The sequence below is a fragment of the Zonotrichia leucophrys genome, chromosome 15 (assembly GCF_028769735.1).
Source record: "Zonotrichia leucophrys gambelii isolate GWCS_2022_RI chromosome 15, RI_Zleu_2.0, whole genome shotgun sequence".
Lineage (NCBI taxonomy): Eukaryota > Metazoa > Chordata > Aves > Passeriformes > Passerellidae > Zonotrichia > Zonotrichia leucophrys.
The window spans coordinates 10,261,939-10,288,433 of NC_088185.1; the positions used below are offsets into that span (position 1 = coordinate 10,261,939).

Here is a 26,495-nt window from a genome sequence, read left to right on the forward strand (position 1 = left end):
GCCATAACAATCAGAAAATTGCTTCTAGCAGAATGTGTGTTCCCATGGGGGTCCACCTCATGCTCTCCAATTTTATGTGTATTTTGTTCTCCCATCATCATGGTTTGAGCCATCCAGAGTTACAAGCAAGGAAGATTACACACACACCCCACCCACATGAAATAACAAATCTTAGTGCTCTGTCTTCTCAGGTGCAACCAGCTTCTGTGAGTTTCATAAAATAGGTAAGGCTCACATAACTATTGCTCTACATGAAATGTAAAGCTCATTTAGCCTTCTAAAAATTTGTATTCTGCATTAAGATTTTCAGTATTTCCATCAAGTGACATCAAATCTATTAGTAAATTGATTTTTTTTTTCAAGAGAGATATATGTGGCCAGATAAAATAAAAGACTTTCTTAGAGCAGCACAACTCATTGACCAAAAGACCTAAAGCCAAGTATTTTGTGAAGCCTTTGAAGACATAAATACAAAGGACTTTTTGTGAGTTGGGTAACTAAAAAGCTGTCTGTAGTCAAAAATACTTTGGAAATTACCAGGAGTAATTATTTACAAATTTCATTAAATGTCAGTTCTGGCTTGGCTTTAAACCCTGTCTTGCCTCAGTTCTGCAAAAGGTTTTCACAGATCACAGCACTGTCCACTCTACAAACTGTATGCCCTAGAACAAACAGGTCTGAAAAGTAAATCACAGTTTGTTGACAAATGCATTTGTAAAAAGAACAGTTTACATCAGAAGGATCAAAGTCAGAGCCTTTATTAAATGTTCCTTCTCTAAACAGACTGCATTTAATCCCCCTTTCGCATCTGTGATTTCTAGGGCTATTTTAAATACTCCGTTTACAGGGATTTTCAGTCTTCAGAACCGTCACAAGCAGCAAGTTAGCAGTACACAGAAACAATACAACTGAACTTTCACTGAGTTCTATTCCTGCCTCCCAGGGGGTGTGCAAAAACCAACAATACCTCCAGTAGTGGAGTTTTTGCACAGACCCTGGAAAGGAAATAGTTGTCACCAGAGGTTAAGCCTGATGTGCTCTAGCCACATCTCACAACTGGCCACAGCTGACCAGTATTGGTTAGTATGTCTGTTTCAAAAAGGGGACCAAATTTTTAATTTTCATCTAGTGTGGGTCTAATTAAGGCTATTCTGGTATATTTGATACTAAAATACTCTCTGGGAGTCCTTTTCATGAAATCCCATCAGAATTAACATTTTCAAAAATGAAAACATTTATAATAGGTGTTGGAGTTGAAATGCTGATGCAGCGGTTGGTTCAGTGTTTCCTGGTCTTGGGAGCTTTATCACGTCAGGATCGTGTCATCGATCTGTTCCTCAGAGTCAGCCTGGCCAGCCAGCTTCCGCAGGGACCTCCTGCAGCTCTCATTGAGAAGCTCCAGGCTGGCAGCATCCAGGATCTTGGAAACTGACTGTGGAAGGGAGACAGCAACAGTTACCAACTCCTTACTGCACACCGTTCAAAATCAGAGTGAATGCCTTACACACTGTATCAACTAAAATCTTTCAAACATCCCAAAAGTCCCCCCCTGGTTTTACAATTCCTGACGTGGGAATGATCCAAAAGCAGGTCACACTTAGGTCTGGAAATGAATGCATGAAGTGGTCTATCCTAAATACTTCCTAGCACCACTGATCTTCCAAGTGACCAAAGCAATGAATTACCAGTGCCAGCTGAGGGAACTCAGCACAAGCAAGGCTTTAGGGGTGTGTTAAATGCCTCAATTCTACTAATGCTGCACTGTAAGGTTGTTCAGAATCAGGTGCTGCTGATTTCTTCAGAGCTTAGCATGAGAATGCTGCTGAAGATCTAAAAGAAAATGGGAACGTCTCACTTAATCCATTTCATAAGAGACTTCCAGCACATTCTGCGGCTGCAGGCACCTCAGAGGCAAATGCAGAACAGGGTGACACAGCCTTTCTACCAACAATTACGGGGTTTTTATGTCTCATACCTCAAGCACGTCTTCACCCGCTCTCATCTTCAGGAGGTTGACAATAGCCTGGTCACTGTAGGCTCTTACACTGGTGTTTTTGTCTTTTGTGTTGTCCAGAAGTGCTTTGAGAATTGGTTTAATTGTCTGAGTATCCAGTGGGGGAAGATGGCTTTTATTTGCCCACCAAATCATCTTTTCTGCAACTAACTTTATGTCACTGGATGAGTTCTGAAGACACTGAAGGAGACAAAGATACACTTACATTCAGATATACCAAGAATATATATTTAAAGGAGTTGTTAAAATTTTTTTTCTAATTTAAGTATTTAAAACTATGCTAAGAAAAGCAGTTTTCAACTCACAGGTACACAAGATACACACTTGTTACCAGTTAAGTCTGACTAAGTTGTGTAAGAGAAGGTCAAACCTTGAAAACAAGACAACTTTTCAATAGAAAATTTCTAAATATATAGTTGATGACAGTATCACATGTTCATCTCAACTGTCTCAGGAAACAACAATGACCACTAAGTTCAGAAAAGCTGAGAGTGTCAGCACCTCTACAACACACTCAGCAACAACAGCCAAGCCAGTCTCTGGTTGCAATCCTGGGTGCATTTGAGCAGGGATTTCACTTCAAAATTCAAAGAATAAGAGTCATTTGTATTTTAACCTTAACCCATTTAAAGCATGAAAGCTAAGTCTGAATGTCAGGTGCATTATTAATATGGTGATAAAGGTTTTGTGGCAATTGTGGTATTTTATATTTTAACAATACTATTATATTAACATAAAAAACTTGGACTTCAAACAAAAAGTCTGCTTTGAAGAATGTTGGCTGTATCATGTCAACTTGGCATGTTTGGTAGTTCAAGTAAATTGCAAAGAAATGTAAAACCTGAAAATGTAACATGCTGCAGCATCACCCCTCTCTATCCATCCTTGTCTACCAAGAGGGATACTCAAGTGTATTGTGGGGTTTGGGGAGGTCAGACAATTAAAGAAATCAAAAAACCCCAGCCACACACCGAAAGAAACAAACAACCAATAAAGGAATAAAAGAAAAATATTTAAATATTTAAAATAAACTGAAAAATATGTTCATTTCAATGTTCTCAGGTCAGGTGAGTTTTGGTATTTGATACATTTCTAGCAAAGGCTGTTTGACCTTTAGCAATGTTAAAAACCTGACAGCTTCCTCACACTCTTCTCTGCCTCTCTGCCAGCTGTTTGCTACTATAAAGGAAAAATGCATTTATAAGACTCAGGCTTGAGATTCAGCACAAAAGGCTCAAATGCAAATTTCCATGTTAGAGCAGGGATAGCAGTGTTGTATTCACAGCTTCAAAGCAGGCTGATACAGTGATTCTATCTGCACTCTGCCTCAAAAAGAAATTTCTAGATTTTCAGGGACTTGATAGACCCACCCATGAGTCAGGTCAAACAGAGATGCAGATCACACAAGAACACCAGCAGAACACCAGCAGATAGCTAACATGAAAATTCTTACCTTAATAAAGAGGCTGGAAAGTTTGGGAGGCAGGTTGCTTCCCTCTTCCATGTGGTATTTCATGAGAAAGCCCATCCCTCTGATGCCACTAACTGCAATGGGGATCTTTACATAAAGACAAGACTTGGTATTACTACAGCACAGTTCAACAACAGCCTTTAAAACCAAACTCATGGTCATATTCTGTGGAAGGCTAAACCCATCTCAAAAGAATAGCAGCATCAAAAAACACTGGGTTAATGGTATTGAGTAATATGGTGAAAAAATTCCAGTGCAACCATGAGCCAAAAGAAATAAGGCAGCAGGCCCCACCAAGCCCACAAAATTCCTACCCCAAACTACTCATTCAACACCAGATTTAAACACTCCCTCCTAAAATGAGTAATTTCCACTTCTTGCAAACTTGGTCTGTGAATGAGAACTCTCTAGGGAAACAGGAGTGTAATTTACTCCAAATGAAAGCTACTTTACAGTTAAAGATTAAATAATCTTCATCTCCCCAGAGATCAGAACTCAAAGAACCAGAACAGTTGTGTAATTTCACCATAAAAACTGCATCTAGCCAAGGGAGAATCTTCAGATGGCACTTGGGGGTTTTTGTCCTGGTTGGTTACACAGGAACCTGTTCACACACCTTTCCAAACTGCTCCCAGCAGCACTCCCCCTGTGGGGCAGGACTCACCCTGTCAGCTGTGGCATTGCTGAAGATCATCTCCTGGACACTGCTGTAGTATTTTGGGGAGCACAGCTTGCCAGGAGCCACGTTCACAGCCACGGAGAGAGCCAGGCTGCGGCCGTGCCTCACCATCCAGTCAATGCCAGACACATCTGCTGCAGAGGAAAGAACAGAACAATGGTAGGGCTCCTGCCATCTACTCCTCTTCATCTCAGAGGCTTTTGGCAGTTTGTCAATTCACTGCCATAAAATGAAATAACAAGCAGCATCTAAAGCAATGCCCTGCTTCCTCCATTTCTCCCAAAAAGACACACAGACAGAGCTAAAATGCAACACCTTTTCCAGGCAAGAACACCACCTGAGCAGGCAGGGAGGCAGACACAAACAAGGGACTCTCTTGTTCAACTCAGATACTTCTGATGGTTCAACATTAGACAAGCTTTGACTCTAATAAATTTGTATAAGTCATCTATAATTTGACCAGCCAACAGACTTCCTTTCTAAGCCTACAGGGAAGAGTAATCCATAACATTCTCAAACACTGGGGTCCTTTAAAACACACATTTTTTTCAAACTTGGAGGCAAATCAGTTAATTTTCCAAAAGCATGTGAAGCCATCAGATGCGGCCTGCAATTAACATCAGCCAACTTAAAATCACAGTGCTCTCCCAAAATGTGGGATGGCCCTCCTGAACATCTTCGCATGTCCAACTGTCCTTGTGTTGGCAACAGCAGTTACTCAGCCATGCTAGTACTTAAATCATCAGATAATAAATCCAGGGAAAAAAACCTGGGCAACCCCAACTGACAACCAGTTACCTGTGCTCCCTGTGACCACAGTGCACGAATTAAGAGCCATGAGCAAAGAAAAGCACAAGAAAATAGAGAGCAGAGATTCAGTCATAAAGTTAGCCTGAATCAATGGCTGAGAAGGAATCTCCCCTGCTTTCAGCATCTGTAAAGAGCTTCACGTACCCAGTAAGTGCTGGTAGAGGACATTGCTGAGCTCGTCGTCGGACAGAAAGGCGCACAGCTCTGCCAGGCAGCCAGCCGAGGCCATGCGGGTGGCATCCTGACAGGGATGGAGAACACAGAACATGGCTTGAGATAACACACCCCAGAGACAGGAGTGAGAAAAACAAATGTCAGAAAATGACAGGAAATAAAGAGAAGGAGAAAATAAATAGTAGTATTTCACTCGTACTCTTGAGGGTTTCTTTCAGTTCACACTGTTTCTTGTACATAATGGAACTTAAAACCAAATCTAAGGTCAAAAAAGCCAGCAGAGACTGAAGAATTACAGATTTTATCTAAGTTTTGATTCATTAAATGGAAAAGTCATAAAGATGAAATTCAATGTTTTAAAAGATGAGTTCACAAGAGCTTACTTTAGGTTCATTTACTAAAAGTGTTACTTTTAGCCATCACAGGATGAGCTGGTCTCTGTGATAAACTCTTACTACTCCTCATTTAACACTTCCAAGCTTTTGCTGTTTTGGCTTCCTTATTGACCATCCCATTACTGTCCATTTCTCCCCCAAATTTATTTCTATTTCTAGCATGTCAACAGTATCATGTCTGTTGCAGAGACTGACATAAAAAATAAATTATGAGATGATTAATTTAATCTCCCTCACGTTACCATTGCTATCTGCTATATACAGAAGACCCTATATTAAACTGGGAGAGCTTCTCTCATTGGAGAAAAATCTGTCATTATCTGAAAAATTTCATAAACCTCACCTGAGAGGCTACAAACACATCCATGCATATAGTGAAGGCACTGCAGGCTTTCTCAAAGATAAAAAGCAAATCCTGACTGCAGAGCTACCTGAAACCTGTTAGTGAGGAGCTGCAGGTCAAACTCACATATGCAGTTGCCAGGGAAACATTAAACTGGAGGCTTTTCAGAGTTACCAGGGACTGGTCAGGAATCTCCAATTCTTGACTGTGACTACATCATTAGTAATTTTCCCAGAATTACAGATAGTAATTCTGTTAGAAAGTTCAGATTTGAAATGCAAGAACAAGACTGTGTGCAGCAGGGGACCTTTGCAGGTGGCAGCAGCAGTACCTCATCATGTCCCAGCATCCCCAGCAGCACTGTGCTAATATTCTTCCTAATTGCAGCATCCACTTTAGCACCAGCTCCTCGTGTGACAAACCGCAGCGCTTGCAGCATTGTATCCCTGGAAGAGATCACGTTCTACAGTCAGACACTGCCTCTCCCCCACCCTCCAAGAGAAGTTTGGCTCTGGATTCCTGTAGATCCTTGCCCAGCAATTACACTGAGATGGGAGAGTGATCCCCTCTCTGTACTGCTGGAGAATCCATCCTACACAGTACTTCCATGTTTCTGTCTAACACAACACAGATATTTTCTGTTTGTTCAAACATTAAAACATGTATCATGTCAGGAAGTTCCTGTCTTAGGAATCTGTGCACATAGGGTACAAGAATAGCTGCTTTACTTCAGGTCAGACTGACAGTCAGTACTGCCTTTAATCTGAAAGTGGCTGCTTGGGGATGTGCAGGAGAGAACTGGGCAGACCCCCAGCACTCTTTCTCCTAAATACTCTCACAGCTCACCTGACACAGGAAAGCCCCATCACCCCCATTCCTGGTTTACAGTCCACTGCTTTCATTAACACATGCATCTTACTCTAACTGGGGGTTTTCTCATTCATCCCAGCTCTTTCTTTGATCCTCAGCAAGCAGGAAGGTGTGAGCTGTCAGCTGCAGCTCACCTGATGGCGGAGTCATCGCTGGAGCGAATTCCATTCAGGAGCTCCGTGAAGAGAGGATCCACTTTGACATGGATGACAATGAGCTTCCCAAGGGCATCGGCAGCTTTAAGGCGAACAGCGCGGTTTGAGTCTTGCAGAGCTTTGGTGAACGTTGTTTGCAACTGGGGCAAAAACGGTTTCAGAGCAATCTCCACCTATTCCAGAGTGGAAGAAAGGAAAGTGGTGGGGTCAAGTATTACAGAGCAGTTGGAGATCAAAGCCTGAAAACCTCTTTTACAGCAGTTTATTATCAGGGAACCCTCATTAAATCTAACACTATACTAAAACAGGAAAAACATGAAACAACAATTTACCACAAAACCTTTGACCTTTTCCAATCTAATTATCTTTTCTTCACACTGAAATACAAGGGTAGCACTGAGAAACTTTACACTATCATGTACTCAGAGCCTTTTGTACTCAGAGCACTGAATAAAAGCTCAGCTCTGTTCAAAAATACTGAACAGAGTATCTTTGAACAAAGAGCTACCTGCATTTTGCAGGTAACAATACATAAAAACAGTGGATACAGGAGAGATTAATTTCATGGTGGATTTTAATCACTTGAAGGTGGGATCAGCATTTATCAATATTTCTAAGAAGCCCAGTGTTTCAGCACTGGGTGCTTTTTTTGTATGCCAGAAGCTGCTGGAAGAATGCAATCCAGTTACATTGCTATTCCTACGTATCAAATCCACAGCAGCAGACATCCCAGCTGTATTTACATGAACAGCAACAGGTATTTCTGAAGGTTGCCATGGAAAATGTTCACAAACCACAGTCCAATACTTTGAATCTTACCTTAGCTAAGAGAAGGCTTAATGTTTCAAGCAGAGCCACCTTGACATTCCAGCTGAACCGATCTCCCAAGATTCGAATGAGTGGCCCAGTGATGCTCACCACAGATGGTTTGAGAGCTTCAGCAGAAGTCAGCTTTATAACCAGCCCTAAGGCCTTTGCTGCCTCTTCCTTCTGTTCTGGATTACCAGTTAAAACACCTTCCCGCAGCACCACAAGTATGGAAGTCACTCCCTGTCACGAAAATCGGATAAGAAAGCTTAGAAGCTAAGATGCAAGAAATATGCATCTTATTTTTGCTGCTATTATACACCAGATGCACAATCTTGGAGAGTTTCTCTCAATTTCCTGTTGACCTTCAGCTGCCTGATTCCACATTGACAGAGCTACTTTTATTTGGTTTGATTTCATGCCTCTCCGCCTTACTAAGCCAGTTGCTATGAGAAAAGTGGTGGCGGCTCGGGGAATTTTTAAACCAGAGAAATTTGGCACAGAAGTCCAGTGTTACTCCCCCACAAAAAGCAGCCAGTAACCATAACTTACGTGCATAAGAGAACTGTCAGAGACCTCATTGCAAGAGGGGTCTTTCTGTAGGGTTACTCAAGAGCTCTAACGTACAAAAAGTCCTCCAATATACAAGTTTGGAATGCCTAAACAGTCACTGCTTCTAACAGCTATATCAATCAGCTCTCCCCAAAGGTGGGGTATTGTGGCTGTGATGAATCCACACTCATTGTGATCCTTTACCTTCTTAGGAATACAGAATCCTGGCACATGCTCGCCCTTGGCCTCATTCCCTACAATCCGGATATCCCTGTGCAGGTCCTCAATGAGGGCAAGCTGGTTCCCAGCATCTAATTTCTGCAGGAGAGATGGGTAAAACAAAGATCAGGCAACATGACATCCAGATATCTTCTGTGAAGTCTTCTCAGGCCAGGCATTACTCCTGTAACCTTTTTAAGCTGCCTCTCACCTTGGTGATGGAATTAAGGGCATCCCAGCTTTCATTCAGAACAACGGGGTTGGTGTCATTAAACAGGCGAATCAAGCCTGAAACCAAGCTCCTGAGATGCCCAGTGTAGTCTGCTTTTGTCTTGGAGCAGTAGATGTTCAGCATGACAGCTGCTGCCTGTCTCATGCCCAGCTCAGGGCTGCGGGTAGCTTCTAGCAGATCTTCAGTTATAATTCTTTGTCCAACATCATCTTCCACAGACAGGATCACAGACTGGCAGTTTGCCATCTCCTGAAGAGTCCAAATTAACTTTACATTAGCTCTCAAACAGGACAAAGCCAAGTTTAGCCCCAGGTTTTTCCATGTTATCCCCAGCACTGTCTCTAAATAAATCCTACAACACACCCCATTTGCTAATTGTTTCTCATTAAAGAGCTGGTCACATCACCATTAAAGGCTTGACTCAGTCCTGGTGCAGACACAGGTATGACCAATTCTTAAAATTTATCAAGTGACCAAACTCTGCTGAACTGATTGCTCCAGCAGCTGCAGGAGGGCTAATTTACAAAAATTAGAGTAGCTCAGTCTCCCCCATCTTACTCACCCATGAGAGACTGTGAGTCTTGTCAGATAACACTCTTCCAATTTAGGGAGTTTAATGCTGTGCGTCACAGCCCTAATTACAAGCACGTCTGTGGGTACATTAGAGATCTCCAGGCAGACTTGGGGCTAGAAGCTGATCTAATGGCTATCCACAGCAGAAAGGCAACAGGACTCTGTCACTCATTTCTAATTCACCAACTGATTATGAAAATGTCTGTCCACAGTCACAACTCCAGGATGTTCTCTGGAGTCCAAACACCAGATGTTTTGGAAAGCAATACCTGAGGAGTGCAGCATGCAAAATAGGAGATTTCCTCCCTGCAGCCCTTTAATCTCTCAGTCTTATACACCAAGAATAAATACAAAGTTAACTAGACTTTCTGGCAGCTCTCCAGGAATAAGCAAACTGAGAGTTGTATCTTGTAGCAGGCCAAGGAGACTTTTAAATGGATACAAATAGATTTGGAAAGCATACGTTTTTTGACTCACAATATGCCACCAGGCAAAAAGACTCATCCTGGAGAAGTTAATGGACTGAATTAAACATGCAATCTGTGAATCTAGAGAACACAGATTCTGGGATGGAAAGTAAACCTGGTGCACTATCTTCAGTCAACCTGTCACAACAAAGAGCTGAGCTGTGCTACTTGCCAATTGCTCTTCACTGGTGCCCAGCTTCTCTTTGAGTGCAGACATCATGGCAGGCAGGATGACACTCAAATGCCGTGTCAGAGCATCCCCTGCCACTGAGGAGAGGAAAGCCAGCACCCGGGTGTTCACTGGGGGGGTAGTCAGCTACAAAAATAAAAAATAACACCAAAAATTGGGACAAGCAGAAAGTTTTTTCAGAAAGAAGTCTCACTTTCTCTACAACATGAAATATTTATGCATCACAAGCCAGATCACAATGTTTTGAGCACAAAATCAGAAGAAAATTTCAGACTATGCTCTCTCTTTTGCCATATTGGTCCAGAGAAAACTGGCAGCAAGCAGAGAAAAGAGCACAAATATCAAGTTTAAAATTTGTTTCCCGTTGTACCTTTGGCACCAAGTAAGGCAGCACCACTCGGCTCTTGACAGCCATAACTTGTTTAAGACCATCCACAGCAAAGTCAGCTGTCTCTTCATTATCCTACAGGGAAACAGAAAGAGACAAACCTGAGAAATGATCTGTGACCCACTAAGCTTCAAGGGACAATTTTACATGTGATCATAAAAACAAAACCAAGTTCTTCTATTAAAAAATGTTCTCATATTCTCATAGTCCCTAGAAAAACCCAAACCAAGCTCTTCTGTCACATCAGAGAGATTTTCCATTTCAGGCAATGGTGGCCAAGCGACTTCATCGGATGACAGTGGCCACAGAGCCAGGTGTAGCAATTCTTAGGCCTAGGCTTAACCCATAACATCTTCCCTACCACTGTCTAGGATGACTCCAGGAGGAGACAAAATACTGCTGCCATTCCCTGGTAGGTCTGCCACTACAATCCTCCTGCTCCTTTAAGTTAATTATTCAAAACTTGTCCCACAACATCATTAATCAGGCTGTTGACTAATGCTGAGCAATGCTCACCAGCTGCTTCAGCAAGAAGGGCAGGATGTCTTCAAGAGCCTGATGGCCAATTGTTGAGTGCAGCTGCTCAAATGTTTTGGCTGCAGCCTCTCGAACTTCTTCCAGAGGGTCACACAGTGCTTTTCTCACTGTAGGAACCAGGGACTCGGAGAAAAGCAGCACCTGTGGATGAAGAGATAAAATTACAGAACATCTAAAGCACAACAGACACACATATCTCAGTAAAGTAGTAAAGAATGCAGAATTTGCACAACTGAAACTAAACTGCAGTTTGCTTGGAATAATATTGGAGGAAAAGCAGGATCCATCAGCACAAATAGCTGCAGTGCTCTAAGGCTACCTAGTGGAAGATTTCTAGTATTATATCTCATAAAAGGCAATGTTTAAATTTACCAACTGATACAAATTCATACAATTTGCCTGAGCAGCAACTCAGTGTTAGTTACAAGCCTGACTTCAGACCACAGAACACTAGCTGTACTCTTCTGTCTCAAGTGCAATACCTGCACCATAACATCAATACCTGGGAAAACGGGAATTTCACCTGGCACTTGTGACTCACCGCATCCCTGCTGGTTGATTTCATGATCTCGCTCAAACCGATGCAGACTCCTTGCCTCTCATCACTCTTGTCTGATCTCAGTCCATCTTCCAAGATGGGAATGATTTCAGGGAGAATCTTCTCACCTAACTTTCTGACAAGGTCTCCTAATGTCCGTGCTGCAACCTGTCCCCAAAAATTTATTAATTATTTTCCTTTTTCATAAAACTTTAGAAGGTGAACTGTGAGCATATGTTCACTTTTGACCATAAGCTACTGTTCATAGTGCAGACAGAGTGTAGGAATGGAAACAGTATTACAAATAACTAACAAAAAATAGTTTTAGTGTCATCACAATCTCAGTTGCCTCCAGCAGAGAACTCAGACCTGCTCATGCTCAGAAGAGTTAAACTGATGACAGCTTTGGAGTTACTTATAGAGAAGAATTATCCTCTGTTCCTCAGGAGTTATTTTCTACAGTCACCTGCAGGATCAGGAAGGCACAACTTAATTCCTCACCGTTCGTTTATCTGCACAAGTACTGGCCAGGAATTTCAGCAGAAGCCCAAAGAGTGTTGGCAGGATTTCCCGCAGCGTGCGAGGAGTGTTTGAGACGACGATTTTCCACACGTGTAAGGAGGCCTGGCGCACCACCAGCTGCGTGTCTGAGCGGCCCATGTACAGCCCTGCCAGCACCCTGTTCCTCCTCTCCACTCCCAGAGCATTAATGATAGCCTGGAAAGAAACAGCACAGAATTGTATCATCTGCCCCTGAAATCTATAAAAAGAACAGAATGCATGATTATTCAGTATGTCTTTCCAGCAGGCTGTCCATGCTGATTCAAAATAGTAGAATTTGTCAAAAATAAAGGCACAACAGGCAAGAACAGCTTTACCTTGTTTGACTGGGCTGTTCCAAAGTTGTCATCCTCTGAGGCAGTTTCTGTAGTCATTTTTCCAGTGACTCCTGAGATATGGAATAGGAGATCTCCAAGGAGCTGAACTGAGCTAAACCTGGCAACAGGAGCAAGTCAAGTGTTACAAACAGGGTGCTCAGGCAGTACCTGTCCAGTTCTGACAGGATGTCAGCTACAAACTGGAGCTAAATGTGAAGCACAGCTGGGTTTGCACTGAAATGCTGCATGGGCTGATGTGTCACATCAGTCTGCCGACATGGCTGAAAACAGCATGACAGAAAGGGAAGGAATTAATTCCAAACTGGAAGGGCTGAGAGAATTTTCAAATCAAAGCAATGATTCCAAGAATAGCCTTGACTCTAAAAAGGAACAAGACATTGCCTGCATGTGTCTAACCCAAACGACATCCACCTGGGGCAAGAGTACTTAGCAGCACTTAGCTAGCACAAATCATTTAGTGCAGCTAATTTTTGAGTAACTGCTATTGGCTGTGAGTGCTCCACTGCGCATCTCCATACACAGGAGAACAATAACTTGCTCAGCACTTGGAGAAATGAAAAACAGTACACAAGGGCTAAATATTGCCACATCAACTTCCTTGGAAGTGCATTTCAGAGTCACTGCCAGAATTAATAATCCAGCATGAATGCTCTGCAGGTAGTAGGAAACCTGATCCACCCTGGCAGGTCTTTGCAGACTCAAGTGCTGTAGGGCATCCTAATCAAATCAACAAGCAAAAAGAGACGCTTGTTTTTGCTTCACAGGAGGTCTCTGCATTTTTCTGAGGAGAAACACAGAGCCTAAATCACACCAGTTTTTCAAGCACAGAAGGGAGACATTTGTGGCTAAGCTGGTTGTGCCTTACCTTATCCTCCACAAGTCATCAAAGAGCCCATCCTCGAGCTGTGGCAGGAGCAGAGCGATGGCAGTCTCGGCGTACATGCTGATGATTCGCTGCCCCGCGCGCAGCGCCGTGTCCCGCACAAACTCGTTCTCATCTGCCAGGGCCTGCACACAGGCACAAAGGGGCTCAGAAAACTCAGCCTTTCAGCACAATACACAAAAGCAACAGGAGGAAAACAAACCAATGTTTTCTCTCTCCACCATGAAAACTGAATGAACTACGGAGTTGTGAATGCACAAAGATGACTCCCAAAAAATGACTAGTGACCACAAGTAAGAGATAGCAAGCTGGTAACTTAGGAGAAATAATATATAAGTCTCTGCACATCCCACAATTATCAATATTTGTACTTAAAATATTCTGGAGGCTTATTTTGATTCTGTGATAAATAAAATCCTTCAGTTTTGCTACATACCTTAAGGATACAAGGAATGATGGGACCAACATAGGGAGTGAACTTGTCTCCAAAGGTAATTGGCAGGTAGTTGAACATCATGATATAACCATCTCGTACATGTGGAGCAATATCCACTTTACTGGCAGTCGCTACAATCTCTGGCATAAGTTTCTCCAGCTTTTCTACCCCCAAACCAGCCATAACCTCAGCCAGACCTGGGGAAAAAAAGCAGGGAACAGAGCTGATATACACAAAAAACAAGCAGCTAATCTGATTTAATATGAGAAGACCTGAGCTCAGTGCTCACACTGAGCTGTCCCCACCTTGAGCAGCACCAGAGCGATCCACTGAGCTCTGCTCGTATGTCAGTGTCTCCATCAGCCACGGCAACAAATCCTCAAAGCATGACTCTCCCATACCCTTCACCATGGCCCCCAGGGCCTTTGCAGACACTGTGCGCACCTAACAGACAAGAGAAACAGAGATCTGCAAAATGTCCATGCAAAGGTGCTGCAGATGTGCCAGACTGATTAGGACAATGTTTAACCTAATGCACTCAAAGACAGACTGTGTCTGTACAAAAGACTTACTTCAGGTACAGGATCCAACAGAGAGGCCTTCAGTCCAGGGGTCACACTGGGTAGGTAGGGAGCCAGGTCCTAAAACAAAGAGCCCAAAAAGTCAGCACCAAATTCAAAATGAGAGAAAACAGTCACCTTCATGTAAAGGACATTCACCCCTTATAATCACCAAACATCCTTAACATCCTGAGAGTTTAATTAGCTGCTCTCACAATACTTCAGATAAGCACAGTGAATTATTCTGCAAGTCCAAGAACACCAGTTCTGTGCAAATCACTCAAAACCTTTTTAATGCTCGCTCACAACCCAAGCAGTTTGTGTCTTAGGAAAATCCAACACTCTTAACATTTACACAAGGTTTAAATGTAGAGATTATCAGCACAAAAATTAAACACAGATCTTTAGCCTACAGTCAGGTCCTACAAATACTTTTCAAACAAACCCTGATCTGTGTTTCACTTGTTTGTTTGTTGAGGCATTTCTTATATGGTAAAAATTACAAGACCTTTTTGCAGAGATAAATGGTAATAACTAGATGACCAAAGCTGACAGTCTTAAGGACCTCAGAACTGTCACTATTCTTATAGTCATCTGCTCATTTACATACATTTAATTAAGAAGCTGCATACATGCTAGTATTTTCTATCTTAACAGCAAAATCTCCAAGCCAAATAAATTGTCTCTAGTGCTTGTCACAGTGATCAGTTAGAACACAGTTAGAGGGTTTTTTCAGCACTGTACCTTCTGGTCAGTCAGGGAGTACATGTTCCCAATGATCTGGGCAGCCATTTTCCTGGTGTCTGTGGAACGATCCTGGAAAGCTCTCTGAACAATTGGCATGATCAGGGCTAAGGATGGAGCATCGATGAAATGGACAAATTTGGTATCCAGTAGAGTCTGCAAACACTTCTGAGTCTTCCTGGAGGGGTCAGTAAGAGCATCCAACAGAACTGGAGCAATTGCTGAATGTTTTTAAAAAGGAGAGAAAAGACTTTATTTGTACATAAACCAAAAATGTATCAGGATGAACTGGTGTGCTCTCATGGGATGTTTTAGGCAACAAGCAGCACAAGGACAGAGGAACCTCTATTAACAACAGATGGAAAAATGGACAGGAACATTTAAAAAGCCTGGAGGCAGACAGCTGCTGTTCAGCTTTCATATTTCACTTCTGTAGGATTAGTTTCATTTCTATACGAATTTGCATTTAATCCTAAATATCATAAACTTAAACCTTGCTATGATAAACCACAGTCACATCAGAACATTAGAGATGCACAGACAGGTCTTACCCAGGATCTCTGGATTCCTGATGACAGACCCAATCTGCCTAAGAGCCTGCTGCCCTGCATTCTGCACCTTCACATGGGAATCTGTCAGCACTTCAGTGAGTTTGGGCACGATGTTGGGTAAGCAGGAGGAGAGCTGCTTGGGAGCACAGTATGCCATAGCCCCCAGCAATTCCACGGAGCCTGTGAAGAAAGTACACCAAGAAAAAAAAGACAAATGAAAAAACACAGTATTAGATGATCACATTTACTCCAAATTCAAATCTACCAGTCAGAGAATACAAAGAAAGGCTAAAATGCATTAAGTCACTCTATGCCACCGAAAGACACCAAAAAATACTTTTCTTTTGTACAAGGGAGAAGGAATATGTTAAGAAAATTCCAAGTTCTGAAGTACAGCTATAGAGATGGGATACAAACTGTCCCTTGAATATGCCAGGGGGAAAAGGTTACTCAAATGTGTCAGGGAACTCAGCTGTAAAAAGCTGGAGAAGTTCCACAGTCCCTCATAAGACAATAAACCATCATGGCCATGTGTAGGGATGAAGGAATACACAAGGGGGATGACAGCAAAGGGAACTGTGGGTCACTCTCAGTCATGTCAGGTGCATATTGGTCCATACCAGCTTTAGTTCTCCAAGATTCCTCTTCCAGTGCCGCAAGAAGCGATGGCAAAACCAGCTTCACTCCATGAGTACTCAGATTGCTCATTACAGCTTTGGCACAGTCATCTGCAGCCTCCAAGGAGAAGAGAACACTTACAAACTGTGACACAACACTGTTTTCCTTCCTCTGAGACTCTCTGGGAACAAAGCCTTCATGTAAATAGTGTCTCACTACAATGATGCAGCTGCCTAAGTAGCTCCCAATTAATGGCCAATGAAATCAGATGCTTTCAGTTACTAAGAAGATCAAATTGTTATTAATGGTATCTCAAGGGATAGGTCACCTTCTCTATTTGCCTTGTTACAAACAGGATTTGCATCCATATCCATTCCATCTGGGTTTTTTAACACTCTGTGATAGCAGAAATTTCAAGCACCTTACCTCTCGCACGTACTGGTTCCCATCTCCAAAACAAAGCAGCAGGTGAGGCAGCACATGAACCACATAGGGCTCAAACAGCTTCCCAAGCATGCTGCAGAGCATCTCGAAGGCAAACAGAGCCCCTAAAAACCCAAAAAGGACAGTCAGAGGAAAATACAACTTCATTTAAGGAGGATGGGAAAAGAAGATACAATTTGCTAAATATTGTTCCAAAAGCACTCAAATCTCACAGCTGAAAGTCTCTTGCTTTCTTGCCCTTGTGCCTTGTGCTGTAGTAGGGATTTGTGGCCTCAGAAAAGGAGCTCTCCCCCAGCAACACCTGCCTTTGGAAACAGGAGAGGGGGGGCACATCCATATGGTCTAGGACTAGAAATCCTTCCACTACAATGTGAATTGAGCAATTTTGGGACACTATACACAACCAACAGCCTCACAAGAGATACTTCCCATTTCTTTCTTGCCAAACTTCAGTAAAATAAATGTAGCTAAACCAAACACAGGGGTGCAGGAACTTCACCTGAGCACAAGAGAAATGATGAGTATGTGGAGGGAAAGCTCCTGTCCCTTACCCTCCCGCCGGCGGAAGTTCTTCTTGTCCTGGATGGCATCGGTCAGCGTGGTCATCATCTCCTGCTGCTTGAGAGAGAGGATGCCCAGGCCCTTCACCAGCCCTGCCAGGCCATAGGCTGCACCTTTGCGCTCAGCATATTTATCAGACTCCAACAGCAACTGCATCAGCTTCTGGATCATTCCTCCTGCATCTTCCTTAATTGCAGGCACCAGAGGTGGTAAACAGCTTGCCACTGACTCTTGAACCTATAAAACAATCCACCAGCCACCAGATCACAAAACAGTCATTACCAACATAAATTCCCCTTAGAATGCACCCCAAGTGAAACCTTTCTGTCACCATTTTTCATCTCTCTGCCATCCCTAACAGTATGCTGGTGTTAACCTGCCTCTGTGTGGAACCTGACAATTCCTCCCAAAGGCACCTACCTGCTGAGATGGGGTGGACAAGGCTGCTATCAGTTTGCCAACAATTGGTTTCACTTTAGGGTCACTCTTGTCCAGATGTTTTGCCAGTGACCCCATCAGAATGACCACGCTTTGCCTGACAGCATCATAACTGGCATCATTAGGAGCATTTTTCAGGAATTCTTCAAACACTGGCAAGAGAGAGTTAACATTGTCCTGAAAAACAAAACCACAAAACTTGCCACTAGAGTCCACTCAGAATGAGATTTGCTATGCTCAGTGGACTTGTTTGTTCTTCTCTGAGCCAACAACTGAACAATCACACTGTATTTACAGTTCATTTCATGTGTCACATCACATAAGACCTTGTACCATCCCAACAGGCAACAAACATTTCCTGACAGAGAGAAATCAGTTCTTCAAAATTAGAATCCCTAAGCCTGCCAGCATGATGTTCTGCCAGAAGCAACACAAGCTCCCAGGCCTGAACATCAGTGCCTGCTCCTCTGCTTGCCCCATTTGCCAAGGGAGAGCAGAAATATCAAACTTCGCATTGTTTTTCTAAGAAACACAATGAAAGAATGACTAATATGAAAATATCCCAATTGTCATGGGCTGAACTAAAGAATACAGGCATCTGTCCAGAGGTGACTGGCACATATGAGGAAATCAGAAGTTGAGCAACTCACACCCTGCATGCCTTCCCCATCTGACACTGCTGGGGAAGAGCTGGCAGGGAGAAGGATGGTCTCAGCTCCTCAATGTTTTAAGTTTAATTAAGCCAAAAATCAGCAAGGTTTCATGTTTTGCTTTGCATGAAGCCTGAAAAAGAATTCTCATCTTTGCAGGATTAAAAGATCTATGATCTGATTTTACTTTTATTACTCTAGTTTTATACCATTTTAACTCCAGTTGATCCAGGGATGTTACACTTTGTAGCAATGACAGGGATGAACACACTTAGTCAACACTAGACACCAGTAGAAAAACTCTAAACACAAAAGTTCCTAAATTAAAGTTTTCAGCTGTCACAAGTAACAGCAACCTCTAAGAAATTTATAAAAATTTTTTTTAAATCTATGGGCACCAATGCAGTATCTACATATCCATTACATCTTTTTCCCCTGATAGAGACAGATACATTCAGACTTACTTTGCCATGAGTGTTGAGTGTTGAAAGAGCTGCATCCAACATGCACTTCCTGACCTCAGGACTGCGATCATTCAGAGCATCCGGCACAAAAAACTGAAAGAGGGGCTTCACCTGAGAACTGTCCAGATGCTCTGAGAGCTTGTTAAGGGCCAGTGCTATGCCACACCTGGGAAGAAGGTGATGAGCCTGTGAGCTTACTGACTTCTCACAGAACTGAGAGCTCACAATCACATTTGCTATCAGCAGCAATTACAGAAACTGAGAGCAGGAACCATTACAGAAACAAAATGGCTCAGAGTGTCCAACCTCTGTGCATTTCATTACATAACTCCATCCTGCAGTCTCCCACAAGGACAACAATCCCTCAGCCATATAATAGCTTTTATCTCAATTAGGCTTTAGGGATACTTGAGCCAACTTAGACATCAGGATCACTTGAACTACTGCTGAAATGCAGCAGCTTTACAACAAGGTACATCAGCATTAAAGGACAGATTAGCTCAGCAGAAGTAGCAAACAAGATGATCTCCAATTAAACCTGTACAGAACATACAAGTAAACAGAAAGTAATTATCCAAACTGGAATTTGGCCAGTTCATTAAGGCTTGCACTGCTGCTCTTGAAACAACGGCCCGTACAGAGGTGGGAACATGGTAAGCTAAGACAAAACTCAGACAGTCTGAGAAGGAAAGTGTTTTCATCAGGACATTGAGATAACAGCACCCAATATTTTGATGGAGTTCTGCCTGCCCCCAGTTTGCTTGAAGAGCACATGAAAACAGCAAGTCAATACAACTGCATGTAATTTTTTGTTCTAAATAAAAATCGAAACCATTTCATTTGCATGCACAGAAGTGATGAGATCAGTCTGAATACGAGTGTACCTTGCTTCCCACTGGTCAGGTGGTGATTCAGATATCACTCGTCCCAAAGCATCCAAAACGGGAGGTGGTCTCTGGAAGGAGGAAAGATTTCATTAAAATGCCTTTTCCAAGGAGAGGCATGCAGAGAATTTGTCAACCATACCTGCAGTGCCATTTGATAATAGTGCAGAGTTATGATACCACAAGCAGAAAGCAAGTTTGAAGTCAAAATTACTTCAACTGACACTGCCCTACCACAGTGTCTCTGTATCATCTAAGGCACCCTCCCACCTGTCCAGTGGTGCCATTAGTGGCTGATAACATGAAGTTCAGGACACTGAAGTCTGTGCTAAGCTCAAAAAGGACGACAGTAGATTCAATGCACATCTTCAGGACAGACAAAAGAAGTGACTAACAGCAAATAAAGCAGCAGCTCATGCCTGTCACCCCATAGGGTAAAAGTACTTACATAGAGCTTCTCCTGGTAGATCTCTGTGAGCTTGCTCATGACCTCTGCTGCTTGCTTTCGGTACTGAGCTACAGCTCTGGAAAGCGCCTCAGCCCCTGCCTGTCGCACTGCCTCCTCGTGGTAGATGACATCTTTGATCAGCAGGGAACACAGGTCAGGCTGCAGCTCCAGACCCATGGACTCCCACAGCCTGCAGCACACACACAGAGGTGATGGGTCACCCTTCAGCAAAGAAGCCACTGCCACAAGTACAAGTGGAGAGACCTACAGCTGCCCTCCAGCTGTGGGGCAAAGCCCCTGAGTGGGCAGACAAGAGGTCCCCCTAAACCCCAATCAATAAAAAAGAACCCTTACCTCTCTGCCAGCTTCTGAATCTCATCTTCAACATCAAACTTTACTACCCAGAGGCGACGCAGCAGGTTCAGTCCATTCTTCTCATCACTGTCTGGGGTTGGTAGAACCATTTGTAGCTCCATCAGTCCCTGAATTAGTTAACAGGAAAGTCAGTGCAAGGATCTGATTTTTAGATACAGATGCTTTAAAACTCTTAAAACTTCTGGCAAGTCAAGCTGTCAGTGGTTGGAAGTGTGAAAATTCATGTTTGTTTGTGCCTTACACTGCCCATTTTGATCAAGGAGTTCCTATTGCTAGTATGTGAGACGATGAGACTCAAGAACAGTGCTCCACAGGCAGGTTGCAGAGAGGCTCTGGTGACTACAGTCTGTTCTGCTTCTAAGTACAGACAAAACAGCTCAGGTGGGCTAAACTGGAATTTGTTTCATGGCAAAGAACACCAAGCACCCTTGAGGTTTTTCTTTCTGTATTCTCAAAGTGACTAAGCCTGAAGCTTTCCAATAACAAGGCCTAGTACAGACAGGAATTTTTTGACAGCTTCTCTCTTTAAGACTAAGCTCAATCCAATTGTAAACAGAAGGTGTTAAGTAGTCCTAATTATACCTCTTTTAAGGAAACAAAGGTGTGGATAAACCCAGAGTACTGTTTTTGCAGATAAATCTGGCACAAAAAGCATGACTCTGACACACTGCCCAAAGCCTGGCATCACAGCTGACGCCTCTCTGCATCAGTGTTAGAGAAGATCCACCTCCCAAAAACTTAGGGAATTTGGTGTGACCCTGAATGATTCCCACCTACCCTGAGAGCTGCATCTCGAACGTTCATGCAGGGAGACTGCAGGGCCTGCAGGAGCACATCGATCTCCTCCTGCTCGGCGTAGGCACAGCCGTCCTCGCCGCTGCTGCTCGCGCACAGCGCCGTCAGCGCCTCCGAGGCCAGCACCTGCAACAGCACAGCACGTGGCACACACCCCACTAACCCTGAACTGCTGCCAGAGCAAGCAATGAGCGCTGCCACAGCACGAGAAATTCCCAAAGAACAGTGACCAAACCATGACAAGTTCAGCCCAACTCTTTGCTTTTTATTATTGACCCTTCTGCCACTTCACCCCTTACAACACACTCAGAGGAGAGACTACTGAGCTTATCTCGCAGAGCAAGGCCTTAGAGAAAGAAAAAAATGTCACTTTTGAAAGACAGAAGAATATATTTGGTGCAATAAAACCCACAGAAAAAAAGATGCAGACATTTTAATCCAAGAATACCATAAACACAGAAGAAAATTAGGAATGTATCAATCACCAGCATGAGTGACTTAAACCAGTGGGTACATTTCCCTCATTTAGATGCTGATGAAACTTAGGGAGAATGCTGACTGTGGTTGTGAAGCTGAGCACTCACCTGTAACCGTGGAGAACCTGTTCCTATCACCCGGGTCAGCAGAACCAGCATGTCCCTGCGGGGCAGCAACTCTGGGCCATTCTGAAAGGTTGAGGGGAGAAAAGGGTGGGGAGGAAGGAAAAAGACTTTTATCTTGTGATTTCAAAATGCCTTGCCTATGTATGACACTCCTTAAAACATCCCAGTCAAAACCTCAGGCTGGACAGGTACCAAAACCCATGGCAGAAAACAAACCTATACAGGTAACTCTAACCTGGACAATTAATCTGCTTTGTCCAGTTTACACATCAGCTGTTTTATCCCATGGCTCATCTGAAGGAGATAATCTGACCCCACAGCCCTCACCTCATCCACCAACAAAGATTGGCCATTTCCTGATGATCTCAGCTGAGCATGGACTGTAAGAATCTGCAGGATCTTGACCAGGAACTCCTCCTTGTCTTCACTGTTATGGGGTGTCTCAATCATAACTGTCTTCAGGAGAGGAAAGACTAAGGAAAATGCTGGAGCTGATAATGGGGCAGCACCTATAAAAAGGAAAAAACCATCCTGTGAACACAGCTGATCCTCCATGACTTGGTTGATAATACTGACTGGTATAAAATGTACACTTGAGTAGCTGATAATAGATATGGCCAAGCTTCAGCCTCATGCACAAAGGTGCTGAGTAAACCTAAGTATTTGCCACTTAACAGCAGCAACAGTGCAGCTCCAATAGTGTCTTTTAGCATTTCAGTGTTAGGTTAAGGGTAGGACTTGATGATCTTAATGGTCTTTTCCAACCTAAGTGATTCTGTGATTCTACCTGGCTTCAATTAAAGTCACATTGGGATTTCAAATTACTACCAATGCCTCAAGAGTATAGAAATACATACTGTAAAGGGAATTGAAACAATTCAATGAATCAGACAGTCACTTATAAAATTCATTTGTCCCAAAGCAAGACCCTGTTTGTCAGCTGCATTTCCTTTAAACACTTCCTACCAACCTAGCTAACCTGTCATTCCAGCCTTCAGCTGGACCCTTGAGAATTAAGTCCTCCTAATTCTGGTGCAAGATTCAACTCCCCTCCTCTCCTTGAAAAAATTAAAGCTTTTGGAGCTATAGCATATAACAAATGCTCCTTCCAGTCTTTCATTAGACCAGTTAATATTCAAGTATCAGGTGTCCACAGAAAACATTTCCTTTCTATATCCTATCTGTGCTGACAGAGAATGCCCAAGTTTAAATTTCTAAATGCAGATGAAGAGCATTGCAGATACAATACTGCAGTATTAGTCAGCTTATGTAGGGCAAAAATACTGCAAAAGTAGTTCAAGGGAGAAATATTAAATCCCCAACACGTTCTGAGCTCCTATTTAACATGAACAGCTTCAGTAAAACCCTCTCTATTTCTCATGTGGGATTTTTCTCTCTGTTTGCTCAGTATCTGTTTGCTTTTACACTTTTCTTTTTTAATTATTGGCTGGATATTTTTAGCCTTAAACCACTGTCCCTCTATACACAGCAGGAGGAAGAAAGCTTTACTGGAGGAGAAAAATGTTCTACTCACACAGTAGCTGGTAATGACCAACAAAAGGAAGATTATAGGATGTATCTGGGCATTTCAGCAATGAATGATAAATTCTGTCATCCACATTACAAGGAGGTGTGGTGAATCTTAGGTCTCATAGTAACCTAAGAAATTAATCTCTGCTAAATCATATCACACAAGTACATTCCAAAGAAGTTTGAAAATGAGGAAAACTCCTTTGGGAATATAGTATTTGTCCAACAAAGTGCTATGGAAACTACTGCCCTTCTCATGCAAAAGTGGAAAAAAATAATTAGATATTAATATAATTAAACAATATAGGAAATCTTGAAGGACTGAAAATACTTCCACTATTTTCTTATTTTCTAGAAATGATTGAAAAAGGACTCAAATGTTAATGAATGTGCACTTACTATGGCACCAAATTATCACTGAGATTGTTCAGCACTGAAGTGGTGATCAACATGGTCAGCTGTGACAGTGACATGTGCCACAGTCACACCACTGAACAGCAGGAGAACTGAACTGAGGGGCTAAGGGACCAAACAGAATCCCACATTTCCCTTAAAAATATACACCATCTACCACAGCAGCTTTTGACTGGGTTATTTGATGAACAGCTCCAAAGCCTGGGAGAAGTGAACCACCTCTGTCCCTGGACTGCATCCTGAGACAGCCAAAGCCATCCCAGCCCCAAAAGGACACAGCCCAACTCTCCTCTTCTCAACTGTCATCTTCAGTGGAGTGGCACAAGTACTTGTGCACTCCACTGTGAAGAAAATTCTGGAAGCAACCTAAATAAAAACTAACTCCAGGAAATAAATTTTTTTAAAAATCAAGAAAAAAGGTTTACTTTAACTCAAATCATTACCTGGCATTGTAAAAATATTGGTGCTTGCCTTCATGTTATAGAGTGGAGAGAACTGCTCTTTCTACAATCATGCCAGTATAAAATATTCATGAACTGCAGCACCACACAGCAAACAAGCAGAGGCCATGGGCACTTCACTGCTGTGATCACAGACAACAAGCAATTATTTTCTCTCTCCACTTAGTCTCACTGAATCCCTTATGCTAAGTGGTGCTGAAAGGGAGGAGCTGTCCTTGGCAAAGATGAACCCTAATTTCACTGCTGTTATTTCTGTATGAACCATTTTAGGAAAAAGGACTGTTATTTCATTTCTATACTTAACTATAGTTGCAACATCACTTCTACTACCAGCAGAAAAAAACCCTTAAGGTTTTTCATATCTGTGAACAGCTATCCAATTAAAAAAGAAAAGGTGAAGGTTTACTTGCAAAATATAATACAAACTCTGAAAACTAAACCAGTCCATAGTTATTGGAGGTGGGGGCAGTGTCAGCAGGATGTACCATATCTACCAAACTTCATACCTGGCTCTCCCTTGCTGCTTCGGCTGGGAATGGTGTGGGCATGCAGCAAACTGACCACTCTGTTCAGAGCAGTAGGCAGCTCTTCCTGGCACCAGGACTCATCCAGCTCACACTCTGGTTTCAGCAGGCGCAGGGTCACGTGGCTTACCAGGGTACCTGGAATGGAAGAGTGAAGAATCCATGAGAGGGCTAAACCAGAAGATTTCTCGAGAGAAAAAGCCTCAGGAACACAAACCCAAGAATTGTAACAAAGCTCTGGGCAAGAGCCCAGGCTACAAAGAGGCTCAGAGCAGGAAGCCCAGCCCAGGGCTGTCAGGGGACAGATTTCTTCACAACATGTGTGAGTTACACTCACACCATCCTAACTCTGCCCAGGGAAGATGGTCCCACAGTGCCCAGCTGCTCCTCAGAGCTGGGCACTGAGCAGACAAGTCCTTGTCTTTGGTCCCAGTCCTACCCAGCAGGAGGATCTCTGGGAAATCACAGTCATCTCCCTAAGCACTGTTCCAGGTGGTTTTTCCTCTTGGCTTCCTGTGGTACATGGTCATGATCCACAGTCTATAAGAGCAAGAATTTTCACCACCTTCAAAATTACAAACCCTGCCCTTAAACAGCAACTGCAAATACTCACCAAAGGTTTTCAGTCGAGCAGGCATGACACAGGAAGCCAAGGAAAGAAAAGGCTTCTTGATCCTTGGAGCAGCCAAAGGAGATCGAAGAAGTGGCAAGAAGGAACTGATGAGACCAGGGATGTACTGAGTGAGACCAGGAGGCTTTTTCTTTAAAACAGTGTCCAGGAGTCCTAGAGCTGTTTCCAGCTCATTATCAAGCTGTAGGAAAAACAATTTAAGAGATTACCATAAAAAAAAGCTCCACTGGGAAAAAAAAAATCAATTCAATCTTATTTCTAATAACAGAAACAAATAGGTGACTGCTACACCATTTTCTCTCCATCAAAGTGACTGGGGTCATGGTGGTTTCAGAGGTGACAAAAAATACAACCAAAGTTCACCTCCTTCAGCCGCTTCCTTATCTGAGCCTCCCTTTCCAGCTGTGCACGCATCAGCTCCTTCTGCTTGCTCGTCAGCTGCACCTCATCCTTTATTCCCTTCTTCTTCTTTATCTCCTGCAACAGAGAGCCATGGTCATCGTTATCTGGGAGCTACAAACACCATCCCTTCAATTAGTCAGAGAAGCAAGTTGGAAACAGGGTTTTTTGCAATTTATTTTTGAAACAATATCAAAATATCCTTCCAAGTATATCCCTCTTGGGTAAAGACACAAAATGGAAATCAGCAGGTTAACAACACTTTAGTGTCCCTCGGCATAAGTTTCTCTGCATTGGTCACAAATTATTTGGCATCATTAAAAAGTGCTGTCCAGTTCATTTACAGGGGATGGTATGTCACCCTCCCCAGAGCTAAGAGAAGTCAACCTTTGTTTAAAAAATGGGATACATACAGATAGAAATATTCCGAGTAGTTCAGAGAATCTTTCCCACCAGCACACAGACATATGCCAGAAGCCATGGAACAACACACAACTTGCAGTGAAGATTCTAACCAGCCTGGAATTCCTTTTTCCACCAACTCACCTCCTTCAGCTCCAGCTCAATGATTTGTTCCTTGAAGGAATAAGCTTTGTTCTCCCTCTTCATGTTAGCCTTTTTCATACTATCCTGTTGAGCACTAAGAAGGAAAAGTAGAGAAAGAATCATCACTGCTCTGGACTAAGGATCAGGCATAAAAATCCACAAACTTCTGATCAGAAAGAGCATCTGACACACCCAGTCACTCAATGGCAATAATATCAGTGGTG

The 26,495-nt window shown here is 42.9% G+C and overlaps 1 protein-coding gene across 2 annotated transcripts in view; it reads right to left on the reverse strand.

Moving 5' to 3' along the window:
* Nucleotides 1–742: 742 nt before the first annotated feature.
* Nucleotides 743–26,495, reverse strand: part of GCN1 (GCN1 activator of EIF2AK4) — a 38,239-nt gene continuing 12,486 nt past the window's right edge. Inside the window, exons 22-58 of one of the 2 annotated variants that reach the window (XM_064726966.1) lie at nt 26,272–26,365; nt 25,690–25,803; nt 25,309–25,507; nt 24,678–24,833; nt 22,094–22,275; nt 21,749–21,829; nt 21,147–21,290; nt 20,349–20,476; nt 19,995–20,184; nt 19,547–19,617; nt 18,663–18,828; nt 17,531–17,725; nt 17,101–17,347; nt 16,532–16,653; nt 16,108–16,222; nt 15,488–15,667; nt 14,937–15,157; nt 14,205–14,273; nt 13,938–14,076; nt 13,633–13,829; nt 13,179–13,321; nt 12,293–12,410; nt 11,916–12,131; nt 11,418–11,582; nt 10,856–11,017; nt 10,322–10,414; nt 9,934–10,077; nt 8,701–8,970; nt 8,475–8,588; nt 7,731–7,961; nt 6,891–7,084; nt 6,218–6,332; nt 5,119–5,215; nt 4,150–4,295; nt 3,468–3,572; nt 1,976–2,194; nt 743–1,432 (exon numbers count right to left, since the gene is read on the reverse strand). In XM_064726966.1, coding sequence (XP_064583036.1) covers nt 1,307–1,432; nt 1,976–2,194; nt 3,468–3,572; nt 4,150–4,295; nt 5,119–5,215; nt 6,218–6,332; nt 6,891–7,084; nt 7,731–7,961; nt 8,475–8,588; nt 8,701–8,970; nt 9,934–10,077; nt 10,322–10,414; nt 10,856–11,017; nt 11,418–11,582; nt 11,916–12,131; nt 12,293–12,410; nt 13,179–13,321; nt 13,633–13,829; nt 13,938–14,076; nt 14,205–14,273; nt 14,937–15,157; nt 15,488–15,667; nt 16,108–16,222; nt 16,532–16,653; nt 17,101–17,347; nt 17,531–17,725; nt 18,663–18,828; nt 19,547–19,617; nt 19,995–20,184; nt 20,349–20,476; nt 21,147–21,290; nt 21,749–21,829; nt 22,094–22,275; nt 24,678–24,833; nt 25,309–25,507; nt 25,690–25,803; nt 26,272–26,365 — 5,668 coding nt within the window. In that variant the 3' untranslated portion in view covers nt 743–1,306. Of the gene's footprint in view, nt 1,433–1,975; nt 2,195–3,467; nt 3,573–4,149; nt 4,299–5,118; nt 5,216–6,217; nt 6,333–6,890; nt 7,085–7,730; nt 7,962–8,474; nt 8,589–8,700; nt 8,971–9,933; nt 10,078–10,321; nt 10,415–10,855; nt 11,018–11,417; nt 11,583–11,915; nt 12,132–12,292; nt 12,411–13,178; nt 13,322–13,632; nt 13,830–13,937; nt 14,077–14,204; nt 14,274–14,936; nt 15,158–15,487; nt 15,668–16,107; nt 16,223–16,531; nt 16,654–17,100; nt 17,348–17,530; nt 17,726–18,662; nt 18,829–19,546; nt 19,618–19,994; nt 20,185–20,348; nt 20,477–21,146; nt 21,291–21,748; nt 21,830–22,093; nt 22,276–24,677; nt 24,834–25,308; nt 25,508–25,689; nt 25,804–26,271; nt 26,366–26,495 lie in introns of both variants that reach the window. The other variant, XM_064726965.1, reaches the window with a different exon arrangement.